Source organism: Chelonia mydas, chromosome 1 (genome assembly GCF_015237465.2).
Source record: "Chelonia mydas isolate rCheMyd1 chromosome 1, rCheMyd1.pri.v2, whole genome shotgun sequence".
Taxonomy (NCBI): Eukaryota; Metazoa; Chordata; order Testudines; family Cheloniidae; genus Chelonia; species Chelonia mydas.
The window spans coordinates 150,723,274-150,745,199 of NC_057849.1; the positions used below are offsets into that span (position 1 = coordinate 150,723,274).

At 37.9% G+C, this 21,926-nt stretch overlaps 1 protein-coding gene across 11 annotated transcripts in view; it reads left to right on the plus strand.

Annotated features, from left to right (window-relative positions):
- Positions 1-21,926, plus strand: part of USP9X (ubiquitin specific peptidase 9 X-linked) — a 197,599-nt gene that overhangs the window by 146,423 nt on the left and 29,250 nt on the right. For 7 of the 11 annotated variants that reach the window (XM_037902604.2, XM_037902569.2, XM_037902562.2 and 4 more), the window contains 11 exons: positions 1,437-1,545; positions 2,233-2,379; positions 2,502-2,648; positions 3,792-4,014; positions 9,960-10,180; positions 10,635-10,825; positions 11,227-11,400; positions 16,517-16,658; positions 17,370-18,120; positions 18,901-19,024; positions 20,561-20,786. In XM_037902604.2, the coding sequence (XP_037758532.1) occupies positions 1,437-1,545; positions 2,233-2,379; positions 2,502-2,648; positions 3,792-4,014; positions 9,960-10,180; positions 10,635-10,825; positions 11,227-11,400; positions 16,517-16,658; positions 17,370-18,120; positions 18,901-19,024; positions 20,561-20,786 (2,455 nt within the window). The remainder of the gene's footprint in view (positions 1-1,436; positions 1,546-2,232; positions 2,380-2,501; positions 2,649-3,791; positions 4,015-9,959; positions 10,181-10,634; positions 10,826-11,226; positions 11,401-16,516; positions 16,659-17,369; positions 18,121-18,900; positions 19,025-20,560; positions 20,787-21,926) is intronic. The other 4 variants (XM_037902576.2, XM_043538097.1, XM_043538098.1 and 1 more) reach the window with 1 other exon arrangement.

Here is a 21,926-nt window from a genome sequence, read left to right on the forward strand (position 1 = left end):
TCTGCATTTGGTTTAATAGTAACATTTTCCTTTACAGAGATAAATACCTCATAAGATCTGAATTCTAGGAAGTGGGTCTCACACTCCATGTGTTAAATGATCTAGAAGTATGTTGCATTTATTGGGAAATGAAACGCTGCATAGATCAATCAAGATTTTCATCTCATCAGACTGTGTGTGTGTGCGTGTGTGTAGAAATTCGTTTTCCTTCAGAGTTGGAAAGACAATCAAATGTAGATGAGGCAAAATATACATTCCCCTGCAATTTTTGATTGATGTAGGTGAGGTACCCACCATTCATGATGAGGTCGTCCATGTCCAGTTATATCTAATATGTGCCATGCAGTGTTTGTGCAGCACGTATCAAGCACTGTTGATAGAAAGTTTCCTTTAGGGATACATATCTGCAGGGTGTGTTACACACTGCTTCATATATTCTCCATTACTAAATGGTTTGATGCTTGGTTAACTCTCGTAACTTTTAAATTTGAAGTAGTTTATTTTAAAATAAAGACCATTGTACTATAAAATCTTCTGCATGAAATGTCAGTCTAGGTCTTCTGTTTTTTCCGACAACATAACTATTGTGTTTGATTTATTGTGACTTTTCCAGCAGTGTACTTTTTTTGTCATAGCAGCTAAAAGTGGTATCTCAAGCAAATAGATTTCTGCATCCTCTTTCAACTGGGTTTTTTGACAAGGCAAGGAATTTGTGATCTGCAGTTACATACTTTTTGGATCTTTTTTTATGTGAGACCTGGTAGTCTGTCATGGATCACACTTGGGCATCCCTCCACTATTGAATTTTTTTCTACATGAGCATTCAACAGACCACTTTGCATTAAATTTCCTTTCACTATATGATTTAATCCAGGGGTGGCCAAAGTTACTGAGCCTTATATGACAGTCTTCAGAAGTTCAAGAGACGGGGCACACTGGCCGGAGGTCGGAGCTTCAGCCCCTCGGGAGGCACCTGCTGGGGCTCAGAGTTTCAGCCCCACTCCTGCTGAAGCCCCAAACCCCAGCAGGCGTGCTCCACAGGGCTGAAGTCCCAAGATCCCCCTCCCCGCTGGGCAGAAGCCCCTACTCCACCATCCCGCTGCAAGGTAGAGGTTCTAAGCGTGTGCACTTCCCTCCACCCCCACCTCCCTCCCCCCCCCCCCCCCCCCCCCCCCCCCCCCCCAAGTGATAAATGAGTGATTCTCTTGAAAGAAAAAACAAATGAGGGACAATAACTAAAATGTGAAGGTATTGTTGTTGCTTACATTTTGCCAAAAAAGACTATATTGTGTAGTTTGACATATAATTTACAGTTGTGTGTTTTTCTCTTTTTTAACAAAAATTTTCATGGATTTCAAGAGGTATTTTTTTAGCCCACATTGTAATTGTATTTATCCTTTATAGGAAAAATTAAATGTTTTTTTCACTGTTTTCAGAACTGTTCGTCAGATGGCACAGGAGCAATTCTTTTTAATGGCTACCAGGTGTTGTATGGGACAGAGACCTCTGCTTTTCTTCATTACACTGCTGTTTACTGTGTTAGGGGTAAGGCATTTGAAATTAACACTTCCATTATTCTAGTACAGTTTGATGTTCTATAAGAAATGAGTGATAGGATAAAAAATAATTTCAATAAAGAGTACCTTACTACCATGTATAATGCCCTTGAATTTACATGTTTTGAACGTTTTTTCTTTGATTATGCTGCTATGGCTCTTGTATTGCAATGCGTTGTAGGATAATTCCAATTTGATAGCGGTAAAAATGGTCTCTTACGCAAATACTAAAAATATATTTTTTAAAATGTAACTGTTTTAAAAGTAAATGGCAAAACTTCTTTTGAAAGGTTTATTCCTTAGCAAATTAGATAAATATGCATAAATTATGAATAAATTTGTTTTTAAGCTACATATTTGTGAAGCAGTTCATCCTTCATTTTCTGTACCTGTCAGGACTTTCAAACTCAGTGTACTTCTGGCTCTGTATTAAATGTTTCATCTCCTCAGTTGATCTTTACAAGTTAGTGAAAGAAGCTGCTTTTCAAATATTTAGTTCAAAAATAAATTGTCATTTTTAAGTTTACACACAACTGTTAATCTCTTCAAATATTAAACATTTTCATTTTATTTTTCTATTACAATTCTATTCAGCTTAGGAAAAAATTGTCTGGGCTTAGTCGCGCTAAATAAAAAAGGCATTTATAAATTATTTATTTATTTATATTTGTGTTAGAGTACTGCAAGAGAGAGAGCTAAGCATTCAGGAGACTACTTCACCCTATTAAGACACCTTCTTAACTACGCTTACAACAGTAATATTAATGTGCCCAATGCTGAAGTTCTTCTTAATAATGAAATAGACTGGCTTAAAAGGATTAGGGTAAGTTGTAATATCAGGTGAATTATAGAGATTGGTCTTCCAAAAATTCAGATTAAAATTTACTTGTAAATTTCACAAAAGATACGTAATTTCAAGCCTTCTAACTTTTTTTAAAATATTAGGATGAAGTGAAAAGAACAGGAGAAACAGGTGTTGAAGAGACAATCTTGGAAGGCCACCTTGGAGTAACAAAAGAGTTATTGGCATTCCAAACTCCTGAAAAGAAATATCATATTGGTTGTGAAAAGGGAGGTGCTAATCTCATTAAAGTAAGTTACAGTTTGTATTATGTGTTAATTTTGAATATCGTTACTTTGAAACCAGTAAAAAAAAAAAAAAAAAAAAATGTGGAGGAACTTTTTATTTTACAGAATGGAACTACAAAAGTGCCTCATTCCATGAAGCATTTTTTGTTTGTAAAGCAAATGATTCTACTTGGAATTTATTAAACTTTTCAAAGTATAATGGACATGTTGGTCTGTTAAGAATACTTAGCGTTTACATTGCCTTTTACATCTTCAGACCACCGTTTGTTGATTTGTTACAACTTAGTGAGATAACTTTATACCTAAGGCCCCACTTATAATATTGTAGAAATTGCAGATTCCACAATATTTGGCTTCCACCACAATTTTGATAGCGGGAGTCCCACCATGCTTGAGGCTGACCGTGGGAGCCCCCACTGTCAGCTCCGGGCAACCAACAGCAGAAAATCACAGAAAAGTAATAACGGACTTTATTACCGCAAATAATTTCCATTATTACTTTTCTGCAATTTTCTATGGCTTGTTCAGAATTCAGCCGCAATTTTTTGAAAATCTTCCCACAGTTCAAGTAGGGCCTTACTTATATTCTGCTTTGCAGCTGGGGAAACTGAAGCAACAAGTTAGCTTGACAAACTATGCATAGTGAGACAGATATAGAGCACAGAGATTCTTTCCTTTCATGTCCCAAATTCAGTCTATTAGCTCTTGCTAATTAATTTATTATTCTTTTGTGTTCAAGTTTATGTACAACTCCATCATGTCTGAATAGTTAATCAAGTGTTTTCTGTGTATGAGTAGGGTGATAGCTCTGAGCTTTGAAGCTCTCTTGTTGAGAACACAAAGCAACAGCTAGAATAGTACTTTCCAAAGGTGATACACTAATTTAGCAAGATTTGTCACTGATCCCGATTGATTAGAGGTTTACAATTGAATTCTAAAAAGAGAGTTAACTTGAAGATAGAATATTTCCAAAAAAATAAGACCACCACTTCAAATTTTTTAGGCTCTTTATTATAGAATGAAATACATTTTAGCTTATCTATATTCTTTTCAGTCGTCATCTCTCATAAATGTAAAGCTTTCCAGACTGTTGAAAAATACTTCAGTTTTTTAATAGTAACAGGTAACAACTTTTCTGTTTTTCAGGAATTGATAGATGACTTCATCTTTCCAGCTTCCAATGTATATTTACAATACATGAGAAATGGAGAACTGCCTGCTGAGCAAGCCATACCAGTCTGTAGTTCACCAGCTACCATTAATGCTGGTTTTGAGTTGCTAGTTGCACTAGCAGTGGGGTGTGTCCGAAACCTCAAACAAATAGTAGACACCTTGACTGAAATGTATTACATAGGTACAGCAATAACTAGTATGTAGTATTTTTAACCATCTATTTTCTAATTATTTAATCTATGTATTATAATGTATGTAAGTGTTTCCTTCCACTTATACTAGTAACTTGTGGTGTCAACTGATTTTGATGCTAATTACACCCCTCCACATACACACCGATTAAAAGAATCTTTAACTTTAAGTTTGTAAAGTCAATCACTCCAAGGTTAGGGAATACCAGTGTTAAGGTTGCTTCTGCAACCTTACTTTGGCCCCATGGTTTGTATGCATTATGATTGTCTTTAATAACTTGATCACATCCCAGTCTCCTTGCCCAGACTGTCCCAGTTTCTTTTCCACCCCCATACTCCCTGTCTCCCTCCCTGAACTCCTTGCCCTATCTGTGTCCCTCATCCCCTGTCTACTTGTCTCAGTCAGTCCCAGTTCTTCCAGCTCCTCCTCAGATCTGTCTCCCATCACCTTTTTCTCCTCCTTAGTCCATCTTCTTGATTAGACAGTTGCAGTCATGACACATCCCAATCCCTAGCCTCCAGTGTTAGTCTCTGCCACAGCCTCCTTGTCTCAGTTTAGCTCCACCCACACACTCCCCCACAGGTCTGCTTCTTGTTTCTTTTGCATTTGAATCCGGCAGCTTCCTCCTCTGTGCTGCCTGGGTCCAGCAGGAGTGTCATTGAGGGTCTACACTGCAATGTAAGCCCAATATAAAATACATTGTATTTTAACTAGGTTAAGAATTTTTTGACCCATGCTCAAACCAAGGTCTCTGGCATCCATAATGCAGTGTGCAAACCTGAGTCAAAGTAACCATATCCCAGAATCCCTAGGCTTCCCATGGTGCACCTCCACCCCCTCCATGTGGCTGCTCTAGCCCTAGGACCATAAAGTGCTGTGGGAAAACTTTACTGCCCACCCTGAACATTACCAGGAAGCAGCTTGCTTTGCAAAAGGTTTGATCTGTGTTCTCTGCATTGCAAAACCAGGAGGCTCTCTGATAGTGTGCTTGCAAATAGGTGATCAGACCGAATGGGTTAACACTGACCTGGATTTCTGCAGTTTGCAGAGGAATTGTGGCTTCCATTTTCAATAGAGTGGGTTCCAGATTGTTGGGATAGAAAGGACTAAGTTGTCCCATGGAATTGTGGGATACTTCCAGATGACTCCCGGGACCTGAGTCAAGTGGGGCTGCATCTACACTGCAAAACAGTAGGGCTTGAAACCTGGGTCCCAGCTTGACTCAAACTTGGACACTCCAGCCCTGCAGGATCCTGGGACTGTGCATTAGAGCCCTGGGTTAGCACAATTACAGTATAGACACAAGGGAGGCTAGCCTTGAGCCCAGGCTCAAGCAGGGGCTGATGTTGCAGTATAGACGTACCCTGAGAGCACAGGAGACCATCTCCCTTCTCTCAGTTCCGGTGCCCAGACCCAGCAGAGACTGGAGCAGTCCATCAAAGCAGTTGCAGGGAAAGTCCTGAAGAGCCTTGGGCTGGAGCATGCCCAGTGCAGATGGAATCTTCAGGGAATTTAGTTGCTATAGTCTAAAGTCTACTGAGCATATGCAAACAGCGATTTTTTCAAAGGCTTATAACTTTTCTCCAAATTTGGATGGATTTTCATAGGAATGACAAAGGCACAGGAGCCTAAGTATGTTATATACACAATGGATCACAAGCTTATGGGGAACAAATTTATAGGTCACTTTCAAATCAGAGTTGCTTGCATTACTATGTTGCTGGGACATCACTAGGTTGGCCTGTTGGTCACTGATTTTAGCTTACTTCGTGACAGTAAAAGACTAGTTGAGAGTCTGGGGGTGTGGATGCAAGGAATAGTTCAAGTGCTTGTTCCTATGTGTATTCCACACATGGGCATGCATGCACTTCATGCACCTGAGACCAAAGACTTCTAGCAAGTACTCTCTGTTAGTCTGGGCCTCTGCCCAGTTGCTCCCCTCGTGTTCTTTACTTAGAGCATAAGGAGCGGTGCAGACCAACACCGCTCAAGTTCCTTCTTATTGCCTCATGGCCTGAGTCAGAATCCTGTCTGAAGCTATCTTTGCATAGTCTTTCAAAACCTGTAAATATAATTGTATATTGTTTTAGTATTCATAGTGTTTAAGCATTTTAGTGTTTTTGTAGTCTAGTTTAGTTTAGTTTCTCCCCATCTTGGGGATCCTCTTTTTGTGGAAAAGGACTGTGCTTAGAGTCCTAGGGTTTAAGAACTGTCTTCTTCTCGGTCAGTGATGAACACCAGTGTTTCCTTTACAGTCTTGGGAAGGCTAATATCTCTGCTAAGGTCAGCAGCTGCCACTCTCCCTCTCCAAACCTGTGAGGGACAAGAGCTCTGACTGAAGAAGTACCTCATGGAGAAAGCCATGGGACCCCACGTGGATCCAGGCCAGGGAGACCGTCTTGCTCACAAATTGATACCATTGTAAAACACCATCCCTTCAAGCACAAGCTCAGAAGTAGAGGCCAAAATCTGCTAAGCCCAGGGAATTGCTACGTCTGGGCTTTTGATGAGACTATAGGGCACACTAATATACTCAAGGACAGATCCCCTTCCAGGTCTTCTCCTAAAAGAAAGGATCCCTCCCCTACTCTGTCCAAGTTGGGCAAGTTCTCATGATTGGGTCCTAAAGACCTATGATCATCTAAACCTCCAAATTATGAGGATAAGGTGCAAAGGAGAATGGTACCAATGGATCCAATTATAGTAATCCAGCTCTTGAGCCAAAGGATCAACACCTGCTGACACCAACTAGGAACTCCAGATATGACTCCTCTTACATGGTATTGTCTTGTCCCCAGAAGGAGCCACAGACCACCATGACCATGGATGTGCTGCATATAACCACCGGGACACTTCACTCTCCAGGATGGACTGAAACCTGTACCCTTTCAGAGGATATTTTCACCCTTCCTTATCCTCAATTGCCTCTCCCTTCGGGTCTGGTTCTCCTGGGTGACATCTCCACACTGGAGGAGGAACCACCTTAAGGAGAAAAGGATACTCCATATCCTGTCCACAAGTTGGAACATTCACTCACTAGTACCAACAGCACTGCTATTGGAACCAGAACTTACCTTTTAGTTGGCTGGCTCAGATGTTCTACACAAGCCATTGCCGCCATAGAAGGAGACTAGTCTGGACAGAGAAGCTAGGAGGTCTTGGATCCATCCTCCACTCAGATATGACTACCCACTGGACCAGTGGTACCCAGTGTCTTGGGGTCCCCCCAATGGGTTGACCCTTCATACTGGCCATATTGGTGCCCATAAGATCCCTACATTAGACACCCCAGATTTGTACATGGATACTGCTGGCCTTCCTCCTCTAGCTAATGTCGGCATACAAGAAATCGAACCAGATTCACCAGTACCAATGGTTCTGATGGTGTCACCTTCCTCATCTGATGAGGCAATTGCCCCATCCTTGCTATCCCCACCTGACTACCATGGGCAACATCAAAAGCTCCTGCAGAAGGTGGGGAGTGAGATCCAGATTCCACTTGACAGTTTGCAGCCCTCTGAATCCTGGTCAGGTGACCCACCCAGCAAACAAGGCTATTGTGGAACTAGCCAGGATAGTTTAGCATACTCCTGCTTCCTAATTTCCCATCCCAAAAATGGCTGAGAGGCAATATTTTGTACCAGCTAAAGGGACGGAGTTTCTGTTTACTCCCGCTGCCCACAACTCCCTAGTAGTACAAGCAGCCACTAAGACATCCAGGCTTATAGCACTGCAAGGCAATCCTTGCTGACAAGGGTACTTAAATACCTTGACCCTCTAGAGAAAGGAGGTATTTTTATCCACCAGCCTTCTGTTCAAAATTGCTAACTATGAGTCTTTATTGGCAAAAAGTGTTTTCACGAACACTTGAAGTTCAAAGACAAACTCCCTCAGGAGGACAGAGCCCAATTTCAGGTCCTCATCGATGAAGGTAAACTGATGGCTAGGACCTCTCTTCAAGGTGCAGTGGTCATGGCTAATACTGCATCTAGAGGTATAGCTACAGCTGTAGTGATGAGGCGTGAATCTTGGCTCCACTTTTTGGGGTTTCTTAGGGAAGTCCAGAATACCATTGAGGACTTGCCTTTTGAGGACCCTAATCTATTAAATGAAAAGACTGACTAATTTTTATGCTTGCTGAGGACTCCAGGACAACTCTCCACTCCTTGAGGATTTATACCCTGGCCCCAAAGAGAAAACACCATAAACCAAGTGTATAAGCCAAGACCTTTCCCTTAGGTGTTCTACAACCAGTCCCTTACAAACTTCTGTGCAAACGTCAGAGGGCATAAAGGCCTATATATGCAGCTTTCTCCACCACAGCTACATCCATTCAACCTCCATCCACCAACCAGGTTACTTTTGATGGGATGCTTGAGAACCATGTACCCTTATTGATATCACTCCCTTCTGCCCCCCAAACCTTTGGTCGACTCACCCTTTTCACCCACAACTGAAGGGGAATAACAGTTCACAGGTGGGTACTAGAGATCATTCCGTCCAACTGCACTATCGAGTCTCTTCCCCCTCTTCAGGGACCATGCCCTTGCTGACCCTTCTTCAGGGACCATGCTCACAAGGAAATCCTCTGTCAGGAGGTGGACTGTCTTCTACAGCGAAGAGCTGTAGAGCAATATATCTGCAAAGAAAGAAAGAAACCAATTAGGAAAACATGTAAACTGTTTGTCACGAAAGCAGAGCGATCATGGGGACAAGCATTATTGGATCAGAGACTCTCTAAGTAGATGTCCAGCTGTATCATTCTTTATCATCAGTGTATAATTCTTCCCCCGGAAAGGGTGAGGGCCCGTTCCACTAAAGCACAGGCAACCTCTGTATCATCTCTTTGAACATTTGTAAAGCTGCAACTTGGAGTTTCATCCATACGTTAACATTATGCCTTAGTCCAGGCCTCTTCTGCAGATCCACCTGTTGGGACAGCAGTATTATAGACATCTGTACCAATTGCATCCTTGCTCCCTGCTCCTGTTTATGTACTGATTACCAATTACTCACATGTGAAAATACACATAGAAACCAGCTCTCAAAAAAGAAATGGAGGTTACTTATTGAAACTGGATCTGCTTTAGGCATGTGTGGTCCTTATCTACATTCCACTGCCTGCTCTCCTTCCCCTTAGCTTTGAATCCTATCTGATTCATGGTAAGAGAAGGAATTGGAGAGGCATCGGTCCGCACCATCCTTATTCCTTTGGTGCAGAGCATGAGGGAAGCAACTGTTCAGGGGTGGACCAGTGCACTCTATTTGCTAGAAATCTCCAGTGTCGGACACATGGAGTGAACCCACATATGGAATACAGATAGGGACCACACATCTCGAAGAACCTCCAGTTGTAAGTAACACCCATTTTCAGAGAAAACCCACCCGTAAGCCATATTGATATCTTTATGTGAAATTGCTTTCAACTGTGAAGTAAAATGTGTGGCATAAATAAACATGATGTAGAATAAGAGATTTAAGAGTAGTATAGTCTGACTAGAGAAGTATTCTTCTAAGACATTTATTTACTTTGATAAGGAAACAAGTTACAGAGCCAAACTGGTGCAGTATTCTGAACTCTGATTCCTTGTCACTGCTAGTGGATTTTGAATTCTTCAACTTAAGTGTCTTTAAAAGGCAAATCAGTGGTCTCAAGGGAATAAGTACTTCTGCTGCTAATTTGGCACTAGCTATATTTATTTTTAAGTTGGTTATATAAGATAATGTGCTTAAAGGTTGCACTTAAACTGTCATTGGCAACAAATGCGGGCATCAATTTTAGAGGTTTTTAACTATTTTCTGTTTGAAGGTTTGGTAAGTTAAACTTTGTTTAATATAACGTTGTAAACAAATAGTAATTTCAGTTTTATGGAATTGCCTTGATTATCATAATAGATATTGTTTTGTAATAAAATAATTTTAAAATCAATTTTGGTTATTCTCTTGTAGCTTGTGAAGCGCTTACAGAATGGGAGTATTTGCCACCTGTTGGGCCTCGGCCATCAAAGGGATTTGTAGGATTAAAAAATGCTGGTGCTACTTGTTACATGAATTCTGTCATTCAGCAGCTATACATGATTCCAGCTATCAGAAATGGTATTCTTGCAATTGAAGGCACAGGCAGTGATGTAGACGATGATATGTCTGGGGATGAGAAGCAGGACAATGAGGTAATTGTACAGAACTTGCTGGTCATCTGTTTTAGTACGTTTAAGTCATAACTTTTTTCATCAGATAGAATTTTATTTTAATGGGTTTTCCTTACATTTCTAGCAACAAAACTATAACCTAATATTTCTTATTTGGAAATGTTATCGACTAGAGTAGAAGGTCCAAAAGATTAAAGGTCAGGCTTGCTTTTTCCCCTTCATTTTTTCCCCCTCAGATGGAATACATGATTGAAAATGTCATCTACAATGTCGATTAAACAGTCTACATGTAGCATGTATAAGTTAAAATAGAGGTAACAATACATAAGTTACTAGTTTCCTCCAATAATCGTTCTGTAAACTAAGAGTGCACCATACTGTACATGGTTGCCTTGTTGCTAGTGTTAGTTCTCCTATATTCTGCTTATATTCATTATGTTAATAAAGATTACATGACTGTGTTTTTGATTGATAGAGCAATGTAGATCCTCGGGATGATGTGTTTGGTTATCCACATCAATATGAAGATAAACCAGCGTTAAGTAAAACAGAAGATAGAAAAGAATACAATATTGGAGTTCTGAGACATCTCCAAGTCATCTTTGGTCATTTAGCAGCTTCCAGACTACAGTACTACGTTCCAAGAGGGTTTTGGAAACAATTCAGGTAAATAGAGAATTGGTTTTTACTATTGATTTCTGGTCCCTGAGACTATATTAAAATATAATAGAAGTCAGTGATATGAAAAAAGTATTAGACATAAGCAGTTTGTATAAATTTAAAGATTTATGTGGTTTTATATGTGCTATTTAGAATGGTGAAAAAGTAAGCTGAATTGAGCAGAAGTAACAGCGACATCTTTGAACTCTAGCAATTTTTGAGACTTATCAGCCAGATATTAGGTTATATGTGAAAGGGAATGTTTAGTTTTTTTGCCAGTTGATGCACAACACCATAAGCAATCAGTTAACTATGCTCAGTAAAAGTGAATAGAGGTGTTATAATTTCAGTGTATTTTTCTTTCCTCCAAAAATACCCCCAAAACATTTTTTCTTTTTTCTTTTTAGACTTTGGGGTGAACCTGTTAATCTCCGTGAACAACATGATGCTTTAGAATTTTTTAATTCCTTGGTGGACAGTCTAGATGAAGCTTTAAAAGCTTTGGGGCATCCAGCCATGTTAAGTAAGGTTTTGGGAGGGTCCTTCGCTGATCAGAAGATTTGTCAAGGATGCCCACATAGGTAAGTGTTTCGTTTCACCTTTTTCACAGTAAAACAGTCTACATTTATGAGAGAAGATGGTTACAAAAGTGTTGTAAAACAAATAAACTGCCTTATAAAAGTCTCTGTTAGAAGAAGGGTACGTTGGAAAACCCCATTAATATTGAGGATATATTTTGCCTTTAACGGGATTTGTTATTGTGTCTGGCCAAAGTCTTAACATTATTTACAATGTTAGTGTTTCTGTTGATCTTATTGCTCCCCACTATCAATTGTGTTCAAAAATTTCTGAATCACTCTGTGTGTGAGAGAGAGAGAACACAAACCATTTGTACTAGAACAGGGGTGCCTAGGACCAAATGCACTTTGCAAAGTCCTAAAACATGCCCCACTGCTGTTTTCACCCTAGAACAACATGATGAAGACCCAGCTGACCAAATTGCAAGTTTATTTCTGTTCAGTTCAAGCACCAAGCTATTTCCAGTAGATAAAAAAGGTGCGAATTAAATCAGATATTATAGTAGTATACAATTATTTCTTATTTAAAATAATGTATACTTAAATATATTTATGAAAGGTGCAACTGTCTCCTAAATTGCCAATGTATCTGTGTCCTCAAATTTTGTGTACCCTTTTACTGAGAAATATAACTTTATCGGAAACAAACAGAAAAGGCAGATTTCGTCAATAATGATCCAGTTGGATTTTATTATGATTGCTTTGTTGACGCCAGTTGAATTACTGGGCACGCACTGTAACCACTTCAAGTATAAGAAATAATGTTAAGAGAAGTAAGTACCTGCTAGCTATGAGTTTAATATGTCTCTTTTGCTAGAAGAAAGCAAAAATACTGCAAGTTGCTAAAAACATTGGATTTTTTTAATTTAAAAAAAAGTGTTCCTTCCCCATACAAAAAGGCTAAATGTGTGTAAAATGACAGAGATGTGTAATAACCTGGGTGTTTCTCAAAGTTCAGGAACTTGTGTGGTTGTATGTTTACTTCTTGGCCTTTGAAAATATTTGGTTTAGCTGGCTTATGGGTTTCTTTCTATGAGACTTGTGTAACAGTATCTATTAGCAAAAAGGATGGCGCTGGAAGAATGGTGTCTTGGGAGGAGGAGGAGGCCGGTGGTAAATAGAGTGAGAGAGATGGCAGGGAAGTAAAAGTTCCAAATTCATGAGTGTTATATAGGTGGTGTCACTGAATGTTTTGAAGGAATGGATTCAAAATAATAGTAATTTTATCATAGAAGCCTAAAATAGAGGAGAGTATACAACAGCTTACAAGTTAGAGAAGAAGATTCTTTACATTTATGTAGAACAGGCAGAACCCTTTTGATCTATTCACAGTTTCCTTTCATTTGATAAATATCAATAAGGTCAGCTACTGTCCAGGATATGTCCTAATTGGTTGTCTCCATACATTGCTGCTTCATTGCTCTGATTGTAATTTGAAGGTCACATCAGAACGCATTAAGTCAAAGACATGCCAGAAAGTGTCAAGTGATTTGTAAAGTCTATCTTGTAGATTTTCAGATAGGAAGCTAAATATGCCCTCCTAGGGTGGCTGTTTGAAGCCATCACTTTAGCTCTAATATAAAGTACTTACTATAGTTTATCAAGTTGGGAAAGCCTAACTCCAGATAATAAAAGGTCAACTATGGAAAAAATTACAGCTGGAAATTGGGTTATAAAAGTACAATCTTCTGTCAGTGCACGCTTGTCCACTCATTTCTTGAGAGTTAAGCAAGTCTGTCAAGATACCTTAGATGGTTAAAAGACGTGAGGTGGTGAAAAATGCATGTAATGAATAATCCTAAAGATAAACATCTGCCACCTTTTTTGAAGTTTAGGAAAATTAAGTAATTTCTATGAGCTTCTTAAAATAAGTGCCTTGAGGACAAAGATTGAAAAGTGCATAATTAATAGAAAATACTATAATATTATCAGAATAAGATCATTGAAAGTAAAGTGAATGGGTAAATTAATATATAATACAATAATATATTCCCACTTGAATTTTCTTGAAGCTCTAAGGTTAACAGCAGATTAGATCATTTGTAGGTTAGAGGAGCTCTTCAGTCATAACCTACTTGTGTTTCGGGATATGTGTACACAGTCAAATCTGTGCACAGGATAGCCTACCTAAACTAGTGTGAATCCAACTAGTGCAGGTAACAGTAGTGAAGACAGTGCAGCGCAAGCTTCAGCAAATGTACTACATACCTGACATGGACCCTAAATGCATACTCAGCTTACTAGCCTACACTGATATCTTGAAAGAAGTAGGATTACTATTAATGGAAGAAATAGAAAAATTTCCAAAAATACTTTTAAAAAGTTGTAATGTAATAGAATAATTCAGGTGGTGGTCTCAAATTTTTACCATTTATTTTTGATTATAAAACATACTAAACTTACTTTTGGGTATATTATAGTTGATTACTGAACTGCAAAAGATTTTTCTAAAATTAAAAAGTTGTTTGAGAGCCCCAAAAATGGGAGAATATCTAGCTGTTAAAATATAGTAGTGATATAACATGTTTTAACAAAAATTGGAAAGAGCTGTTCAGGATGCTGAGAATCCTGAGATCCAGACTTTTTCTCTGAGTGATATTACAAAGACCAAAAGATAGTTACAATGATTTTTTTTTTACTCATAAGTGTTGTTTTTGGGGAAGGGTTATGAATTTTCTCATGTTCCAGATATATGGCTCGTCTAAACACAGTTGCACTGCTTTAACAAAAGTTGCAATTTTAAACTGATTTAAACTGGGTTAAACCAGGGTTGTTTAAGTTAGGTCAGATTTACTAAATCAGAATAAGGGTTGTCCATGCAGGGGTTTGCACTAGTTTAACTAAACTAGTGCAAGTCAGTGTGCAGACATACCCTTTTCTTAAAGTTAAAGGACTGTGTGTATGAAGTTTCAGCAAAACCAGATGATAGTTTTGAGCTCATATGAATAAGATTCAAGATTATTTTGTTTTGCTGTCCAACTGAGTGACCATGCAGCATCTGGGTTCTTCATTCTCATTTTTTACTTATATACATTATTGTATATTTGGATCATTGGAATGCATCATTTTTCATGCTTATATAACTCAAAAATAGATTTATTTTTTTTACATTTTCTTGGAGCTTTAATTTGAGACTAAGCATTAAGAATTTCATTCCAAAAAGATTTTGTGTGAATAGAACAGCTCTTTCAGCCTGTATTTATGGTAGGTACAACATCACAGTCCCTCTCTGGAAGAGGAAACAGGAGTCTGCTGCTCGCTTTCCTCAGGGTCTCATAATTGTCTCAGATTTTGTTAAAACACAGGTCTGACATGTTTAAAGAGATACATATATTTGCTGCTTTTAGGACCCAATCAAGCAAAACTGCTGCTAGTCAGGGAATTCACTGCAGTAAATAGATCTGTTAAAATAAATGGTACTATTCAAAGTAGTAAACATCTCACCTAGTAGTGTGTTTACAGTACTGAGCCTATAGGAGTGTACAAGTGATTTAAAGCTTTGCAGCTCACTAATTACATGACCACAGTTCTATTCTTACTAAAAAAGGGGATTTTTAAAAATTGTTTTATCCTTAACTTAGCAAGAGACAGTTACATGTAATTTTTCTTACATTGTTTCTTACCTATAATTAAAGGGATATCAACTTAAAATGTATGCATAGGTTTGACAGAATTTCTATTTAATTTTTATAGTTTTGACACACATCAATGTTTTTAATATTTTTATTTTTATCAAAATCTTCACAGTTGTTGGAAATTATGGTGGAGGGTCAAGCCATAATTTAGTAACAGTAGATGTTGTGATTCAAAAAGTTAAAATTTTACAACAGTTAAAACACAAATTGTTAACATCACATCAAAATATACAAAGTAAATATCTTTAAATCATACCTTAAGTTCTCAAGCAGCATTTTTCTTTCTTTGCCTATCTGTCCAGTTTGCTTATTATTGGTGGCATTATTTTTCATCTGTTTGTATGTGCGCAGTGAAATAGACGTTTACCCACATTTACCAGTAAAAATCCAGTTCTTCTTAGCCTGTGTATGCACTTTCAAACACATGAGCTAAAAGTAGTTTCAGGTACTATACCTGCCTCTGACTGCCCCTACCAATTTTGTGGTTTTACAGTTGCATTTTCCTCTCTCTCAAATATTTTTCTGTTCTGTTGCTGTGCCACAGTCCTGCTCAGCAGGAGAGACTGAGTGACTGACTGTCCAAAGGAACCAGTGAAATTGACTATACGTTGTGTTGTCAAACACTCTACACAGAAAAAAGTATAATCTGATGTGTTACTTATAAAAAAAAAAAAAAAAAAATGCACCTATTACTAACTGAGCAGCTATTAAGATTGAGACCCACTGTTTTAACAGATTGTTTTTCTAAGTGCTCTAAAATCTATCTGCTTGCTTGGATTGTTTTGAAATTTGCAATGCCTCATGAGTGTCCGGGGTAGGATTAGTGTTTGAAATTTGAGAAAGAGGTTCATAGTAACACCTCTGCTAATCTGCTCCAACTAATCATGCCACCATTCAATACAACTACACCTAACACACTGAACACAGCTGGAGTGCACACAGATAAGAGCTGCAATTCAAATCTGCAATGCAACACAAACAGTAGCATATTCTTTTAGTCATTCTTCATGTCTGTTTACTGTGGTACCATCTTTATTGATTCATTCCAAGTGGCTGTTAGTTTTAGGGGATGGAGTTGTTTTCTGTAGCAAATATTTGTTTTTGTAAACCCTTTATCCTTTGCTTGGACTATCAATCACCTGGTGGAGGGGTGTGGTTTGAGAAGGAGTTCATGTTGAAGCTTAATACAAACCTATTGTACTTTGAACACATCAGCCTGTTTTAAAAATAAAGATTTACTATTTTGAATTAGCACTTAAGAGGAAGTAATTTCAGCTGTCATCTTTGATAGTCGAAGCAGTGACTTTAAATACATACATTTATATAATAAAGAATGGCTTCTTATTTTAGTGTGTCACTGTTGTAATCAAATGTCTAACAAAACATTTTATGCTAGAATGTTTTGCAAACCATGTAAAATTGCCAAATGAACACATTTGTATCTCCCCCTTTCCCTCCCCCCCCCCCCCCCATCATATCTGTAGGTACGAGTGCGAGGAATCCTTTACAACTCTGAATGTAGATATTAGAAATCACCAAAACCTGCTTGATTCTTTGGAACAATATGTCAAAGGAGACTTATTGGAAGGTGCAAATGCATATCATTGTGAAAAATGCAACAAAAAGGTAATGATCCTTTTTGTGATTTATTTTTGTGCAAGTTTGTTACTGGTTTAACAAAGTTTTAGCTTGTTTTTAGCATAATATATTTAAATTTGATTATTTTTTAGCACATAATTTATCAGTCTGTGGTTGGGTGGGGCAGTTTCACTGTGAATATTTCTAGGAAACCATCATTTATTTAAATAAGACTTCAGAATTTATGTCAGGAATCCAGATCTCAAATGACCAACCTGCTTCTCTCCTATATCTAAAGTTACTGCAACCCTGTTTTTTAGTGTTGCATTTTTTTGAAAGTGTGTATCTGCTTATGGAAAAGTGGATTTGTAAGCAAACCTTTCAGAAGTAACTTGGAAATTTGTTTGAAATGTATAACAGATAGATAGCTTAACAGTGGCCTAAACAGGTCAGATGATATCATGGTGATGTAGGCTGTAGAGAACTGCTACTGTTTTAATAGTTAGCAATAATATTATTTTACTTCCAAGTCCATTGCGTGCTCATTGTATGAAATTTGAAATGCTATTTACACTATGTTGTTTGCTTTGCAGCCAAGATTCTATTGATGCTGAAGTTTCTCAGTATATTATTGATAAACATTGACAGTATTTATTAAATGGGTTTTTCATCATTAGACCTTAAATTTTGTGTTGAGTGATGATGAAAATTTAAGAATCCATATCTGTTAGTATACTGTTTGATTGTTTGTTTTTTTAGGTTGATACAGTGAAACGCTTGTTGATTAAGAAGTTGCCTCCAGTTCTTGCTATCCAGTTAAAACGATTTGACTATGACTGGGAAAGGGAATGTGCAATCAAGTTCAATGATTATTTTGAATTTCCACGGGAGCTGGACATGGAGCCTTATACAGTGGCAGGTGTAGCTAAATTGGAAGGAGATGATGTAAATCCTGAAAATCAGTTGATACAAAATGAACAGCCGGAAAATGAGCACTCTGGGAGCACGAAATACAGGCTAGTTGGTGTATTAGTACACAGTGGTCAGGCCAGTGGTGGACATTATTACTCTTACATTATCCAGAGAAATGGTGGAGATGGTGAGAAAAATCGATGGTATAAATTTGATGATGGAGATGTAACAGAGTGTAAAATGGATGATGATGAAGAAATGAAAAATCAGTGTTTTGGTGGAGAGTACATGGGGGAGGTGTTTGATCATATGATGAAACGCATGTCCTACAGACGCCAGAAGAGGTGGTGGAATGCTTACATTCTTTTTTATGAACGTATGGACACAATGGATAAAGACAATGAACTAATAAAATATATTTCAGAACTAGCTATGACCACTAAACCCCATCAGATTAAAATGCCATCAGCCATTGAGCGAAGTGTACGGAAACAGAATGTGCAATTCATGCATAACCGTATGCAGTACAGTCTAGAATATTTCCAGTTTATAAAGAAATTGCTTACTTGTAACAGTGTCTACTTAAATCCTCCTCCAGGTTAGTATTTGAAAGTTTATTATTTATTGTTCTTATAGAAAATTAGTCTCTGTTGCCAGGAAAGATTTTATGATCATTGTTTAGAATTCTTGAGTCCTATCAAAAGTTTATATTGCATTTCGTTTTGAACATTTTTTTTCCCTAATGGGTACTGCTTTCCTTTAAGGTCACCTGCACCATTAGAATAATTTTTCTGATTTTCATTTTAAAAAGGATTTATTACCTTATTTTTTATCTATTATGTTAAACTGTGTTTCAGAAATCACTAAAATAATTCTTATGGATACCAGATGTATTAAATTTCTATAATACTGTTGACATTTTTTTCCTGCCATCATTTCTTGAAGTCTTACTTGTTTGTTGAATTTTCTTACCTTTTGTTTAAGAGTATGTTACTAAAGGCAAAAGTAATTAGCAGCAGCTGCTTTGGTTGATTAACTCCATCACTCAGCTGTTACCTAACCAGATTTTCAAGGTTAGATCTAATTTTTCAGAAGTGACTAATATCTCAAGTTGGGCACACAGAATTACCTGAAAGCGGCTTATGTTTTTCAGAGTGGAACCTGAGCACTTTCTGAAAATTGTGCCTCTTTAAGGTATCTCAAGTTAACCCATAATTACTGTTCACTTTTGAAAGATTAGGCCTTAATCAGTAATGAGAGGTTCTGGACATTGTTAGATTCTGTTTTGACCAGGTTTATGCTACCAAACAAGAACGTTAGTCTTTTTGCCAATTGTAGGTAAAATTATTTGTTTTTTATTTTGTCTACACTTCTTTAGGACAAGATCACCTGTTGCCTGAAGCAGAAGAAATAACTATGATCAGTATTCAGCTAGCTGCTAGATTTCTCTTCACCACAGGATTTCACACAAAGAAAATAGTCCGTGGCCCTGCCAGTGATTGGTATATTTGTCTTTAACAATGACTCTACCATTTTGACAGTTTGGTTTCCTTTAAGAAATTCAAGTTGTGTAAAAATAGGGTTAAAGCTGTTTGAGGTATTCATTCCATGTCTGTTTCAAATGTGTATGTGGAGATGAGAGCTAAATCTGGATGGGGAAGTACAGGGGAGATATTGAGCCCTAAATTGAAGTGAGGGCTAGCCTCCTTTTGATGTATATGATGATTGTGCAGGAATAAGCTATACTATAGTAACGGTAGTGTTACAGAATTCATGTTTAACAGTATTTTCTGTAAAAATCTCCATTGCAATGGCACAACCCAAAACATAGAATATAATCTCTGAGCACTGTTTGAATGTCTCATGGTGGTTTGATGAAAAATGACTTGGTGCGAAGAATTGCAAGAGTTTACAATCACCACGTTTGGCAGTTTTCCGCTGGATTGTCTGTTTTCTTTGTTATCCCTTTTGCAAGAAATCTGATACTCTGGGACACACACACATATCACCCCCATTTTAAAAATACATTAGCTGAGAGTTTATGCAACTTCACTGCCTAAACAAAGAGCCCACGTCTGAAACATGAGAAACCTGTCTTAGGCTCTGTACCATACTGTCTTTCAAAAAGGCTAACCCATACTGGTTTAGTCAATCTCTAACCACCATAAACCCCACACTTCTTCCAGAGCTGGGAACAGAATCAGCAGTACTCAATTGCTGACTCGTAAATAGTTGTGTAACACGCTGGGAAGATGTTAAACCCTCCTCCAGTGATAGGTCTAGAAAGGAGCTAGCATTTACGCCTGTAGCTCAAGTAGGAAGGGTCTAAGCTAGGAATCTGATGATCAAAAAATTCTCATAACCTACTGCTGATCTGTGTGTGCAACTGCATGTGAGTCACACAATCAGAAGACCTTTTTAAAGCAGGTTTTGTACTTAGAAACTACAATAATCTGTAAATTATGGTGTGAATCACCAAAATACACATTTCATATTTGTCTTGACCCACCTGGTGCTTGTGTAATCCATTGATCAGTTATGCTTCCCCCCCCCTCTGTGCCTGATCCACAGAGGAATTGAGTCTGCGATGACTCTCAGCTTGGGAGCCTACATTAGAGTGCAAATTTGATGAAGTTGGGGTACGTATTGCTTTTTGGCATATGTTGGAGATGGAAATGAAAACCTTCTGGCTTAATATTTAATTCTAATTTCAGTACTTTCATTTGAAATAATTTTTATGAAAGAAAACCACAGTATGGTCCTTTTTACTGTTTAGTGAACAAAACAGTTAAGACAGCTCTAGTCAGGATAAGTAATCACATTTTCTGTGGAGATGTGACAGATGATCAAAAAGACCTATGTTTGTACAGAAATCTGCTTTTTCCTCAATTTCTAAAGGAATGGGTGGTTAAGACAGCAAATGGAAGACATTTATGCTATAGAAAATGAGGGTTGCATCTTGTAAATATCTGTTAAAGTTATTGTTATTTTAATGTCGATGTTAATATCACAGTTGTAATGTATCTTCTCTGTTTCAGGTATGATGCGTTATGCATCCTCCTTCGTCACAGCAAGAATGTACGCTTTTGGTTTGCACACAACGTCCTTTTTAATGTTTCAAACCGCTTCTCTGAGTATCTTTTGGAATGCCCTAGTGCTGAAGTGAGGGGTGCATTTGCAAAGCTTATAGTATTTATTGCACATTTTTCATTGCAAGACGGACCATGTCCTTCACCTTTTGCCTCTCCTGGACCGTCTAGTCAGGTATTTACACAGTTTTCAGTCTAAACACCTACTTATTTGTTTTGCAACTTACTTAAATGCTCATGTGGAACAAGTGGCAGCATCAAACTGCAAACTTTGGACAATTGTTTATAAACAAATATTTGTTTATAATTTCTTATAAATCATTTGGTTTTAATGGAGGTGAGCCTCAGGTTTTTCATTCACACTCCTGCAACACTAGAGGCACCAAAAATCATGATTTCAATATAGTTCAAAAGAAAAAAAAAGTTTACTACGTTTTTTTAATCTGGTCAGTCTGGATGCGTAAAACTGTTGCAATGTTGTAGTTGTTAAAATTCCAGAAACAAACCTTCAGTAGGCTTTATTAATTTTCAATTTGTATTCTTCAGAAAGTGGTAAATGGTCTAAAATCTAGCAATAGAGCATCTGTGATGATGATGATGAAGCTGGGCATGTTTCAATCACTGATAGTTTTACTTCATTTGGCAGCTCAAATCTTGCTATATAATCCTTGTTTGGTCTCCTTTTATAGTCTCCACAGGTGGATTTGATGTATCAGCTATGCACTTAGACCCAGCAGCTGTTTTTATATTAAAAGCTGAATGAAAACTTCTGCATCTGCATTATTTATTGCACTGTTGTAATAAATAATGATGCACTATCACCTGGTCCCACAGTCATTTTTTCTGTTCAAGTGTATCTAGTCTGAAAAATGGGGCAGCTCCAAGTTCCTTTGTAATGTAAATAGATGGATCGGCTTCTGGGATTTTTGAGCCTACTACCTCCCCTCTTCCTTAGCAGCCCAGTTGTTTCAACCATTCTGTTGTCTACCTTTGCAGAAAGCAGATTTGATTTTAAAAAAAAAAAAAGTGTGGGGGGTGAGGAAGGTGGAGGTAGTGGTTGTAGATCTTTCTGGAAATCAGTGCAGACACATTTTGTGTGTCCCTGTTTGTGTTTGTGTCACAAACACAAACATAATGTGGGAATGTCCTCTGATTCTGAATTCTGCTACCGGGTACTGAGTGCGATTCTCCAGAACCTCTTACAGTTCCTCACTTAGTGGTCTCCTGCTCTTAGTTTTGAGAACTGCTATATATGACCCTTCCACTATGGGATGTCAGCTGGAGTCTGAAGCCAGGACCTTCAGAATCAAAAGCA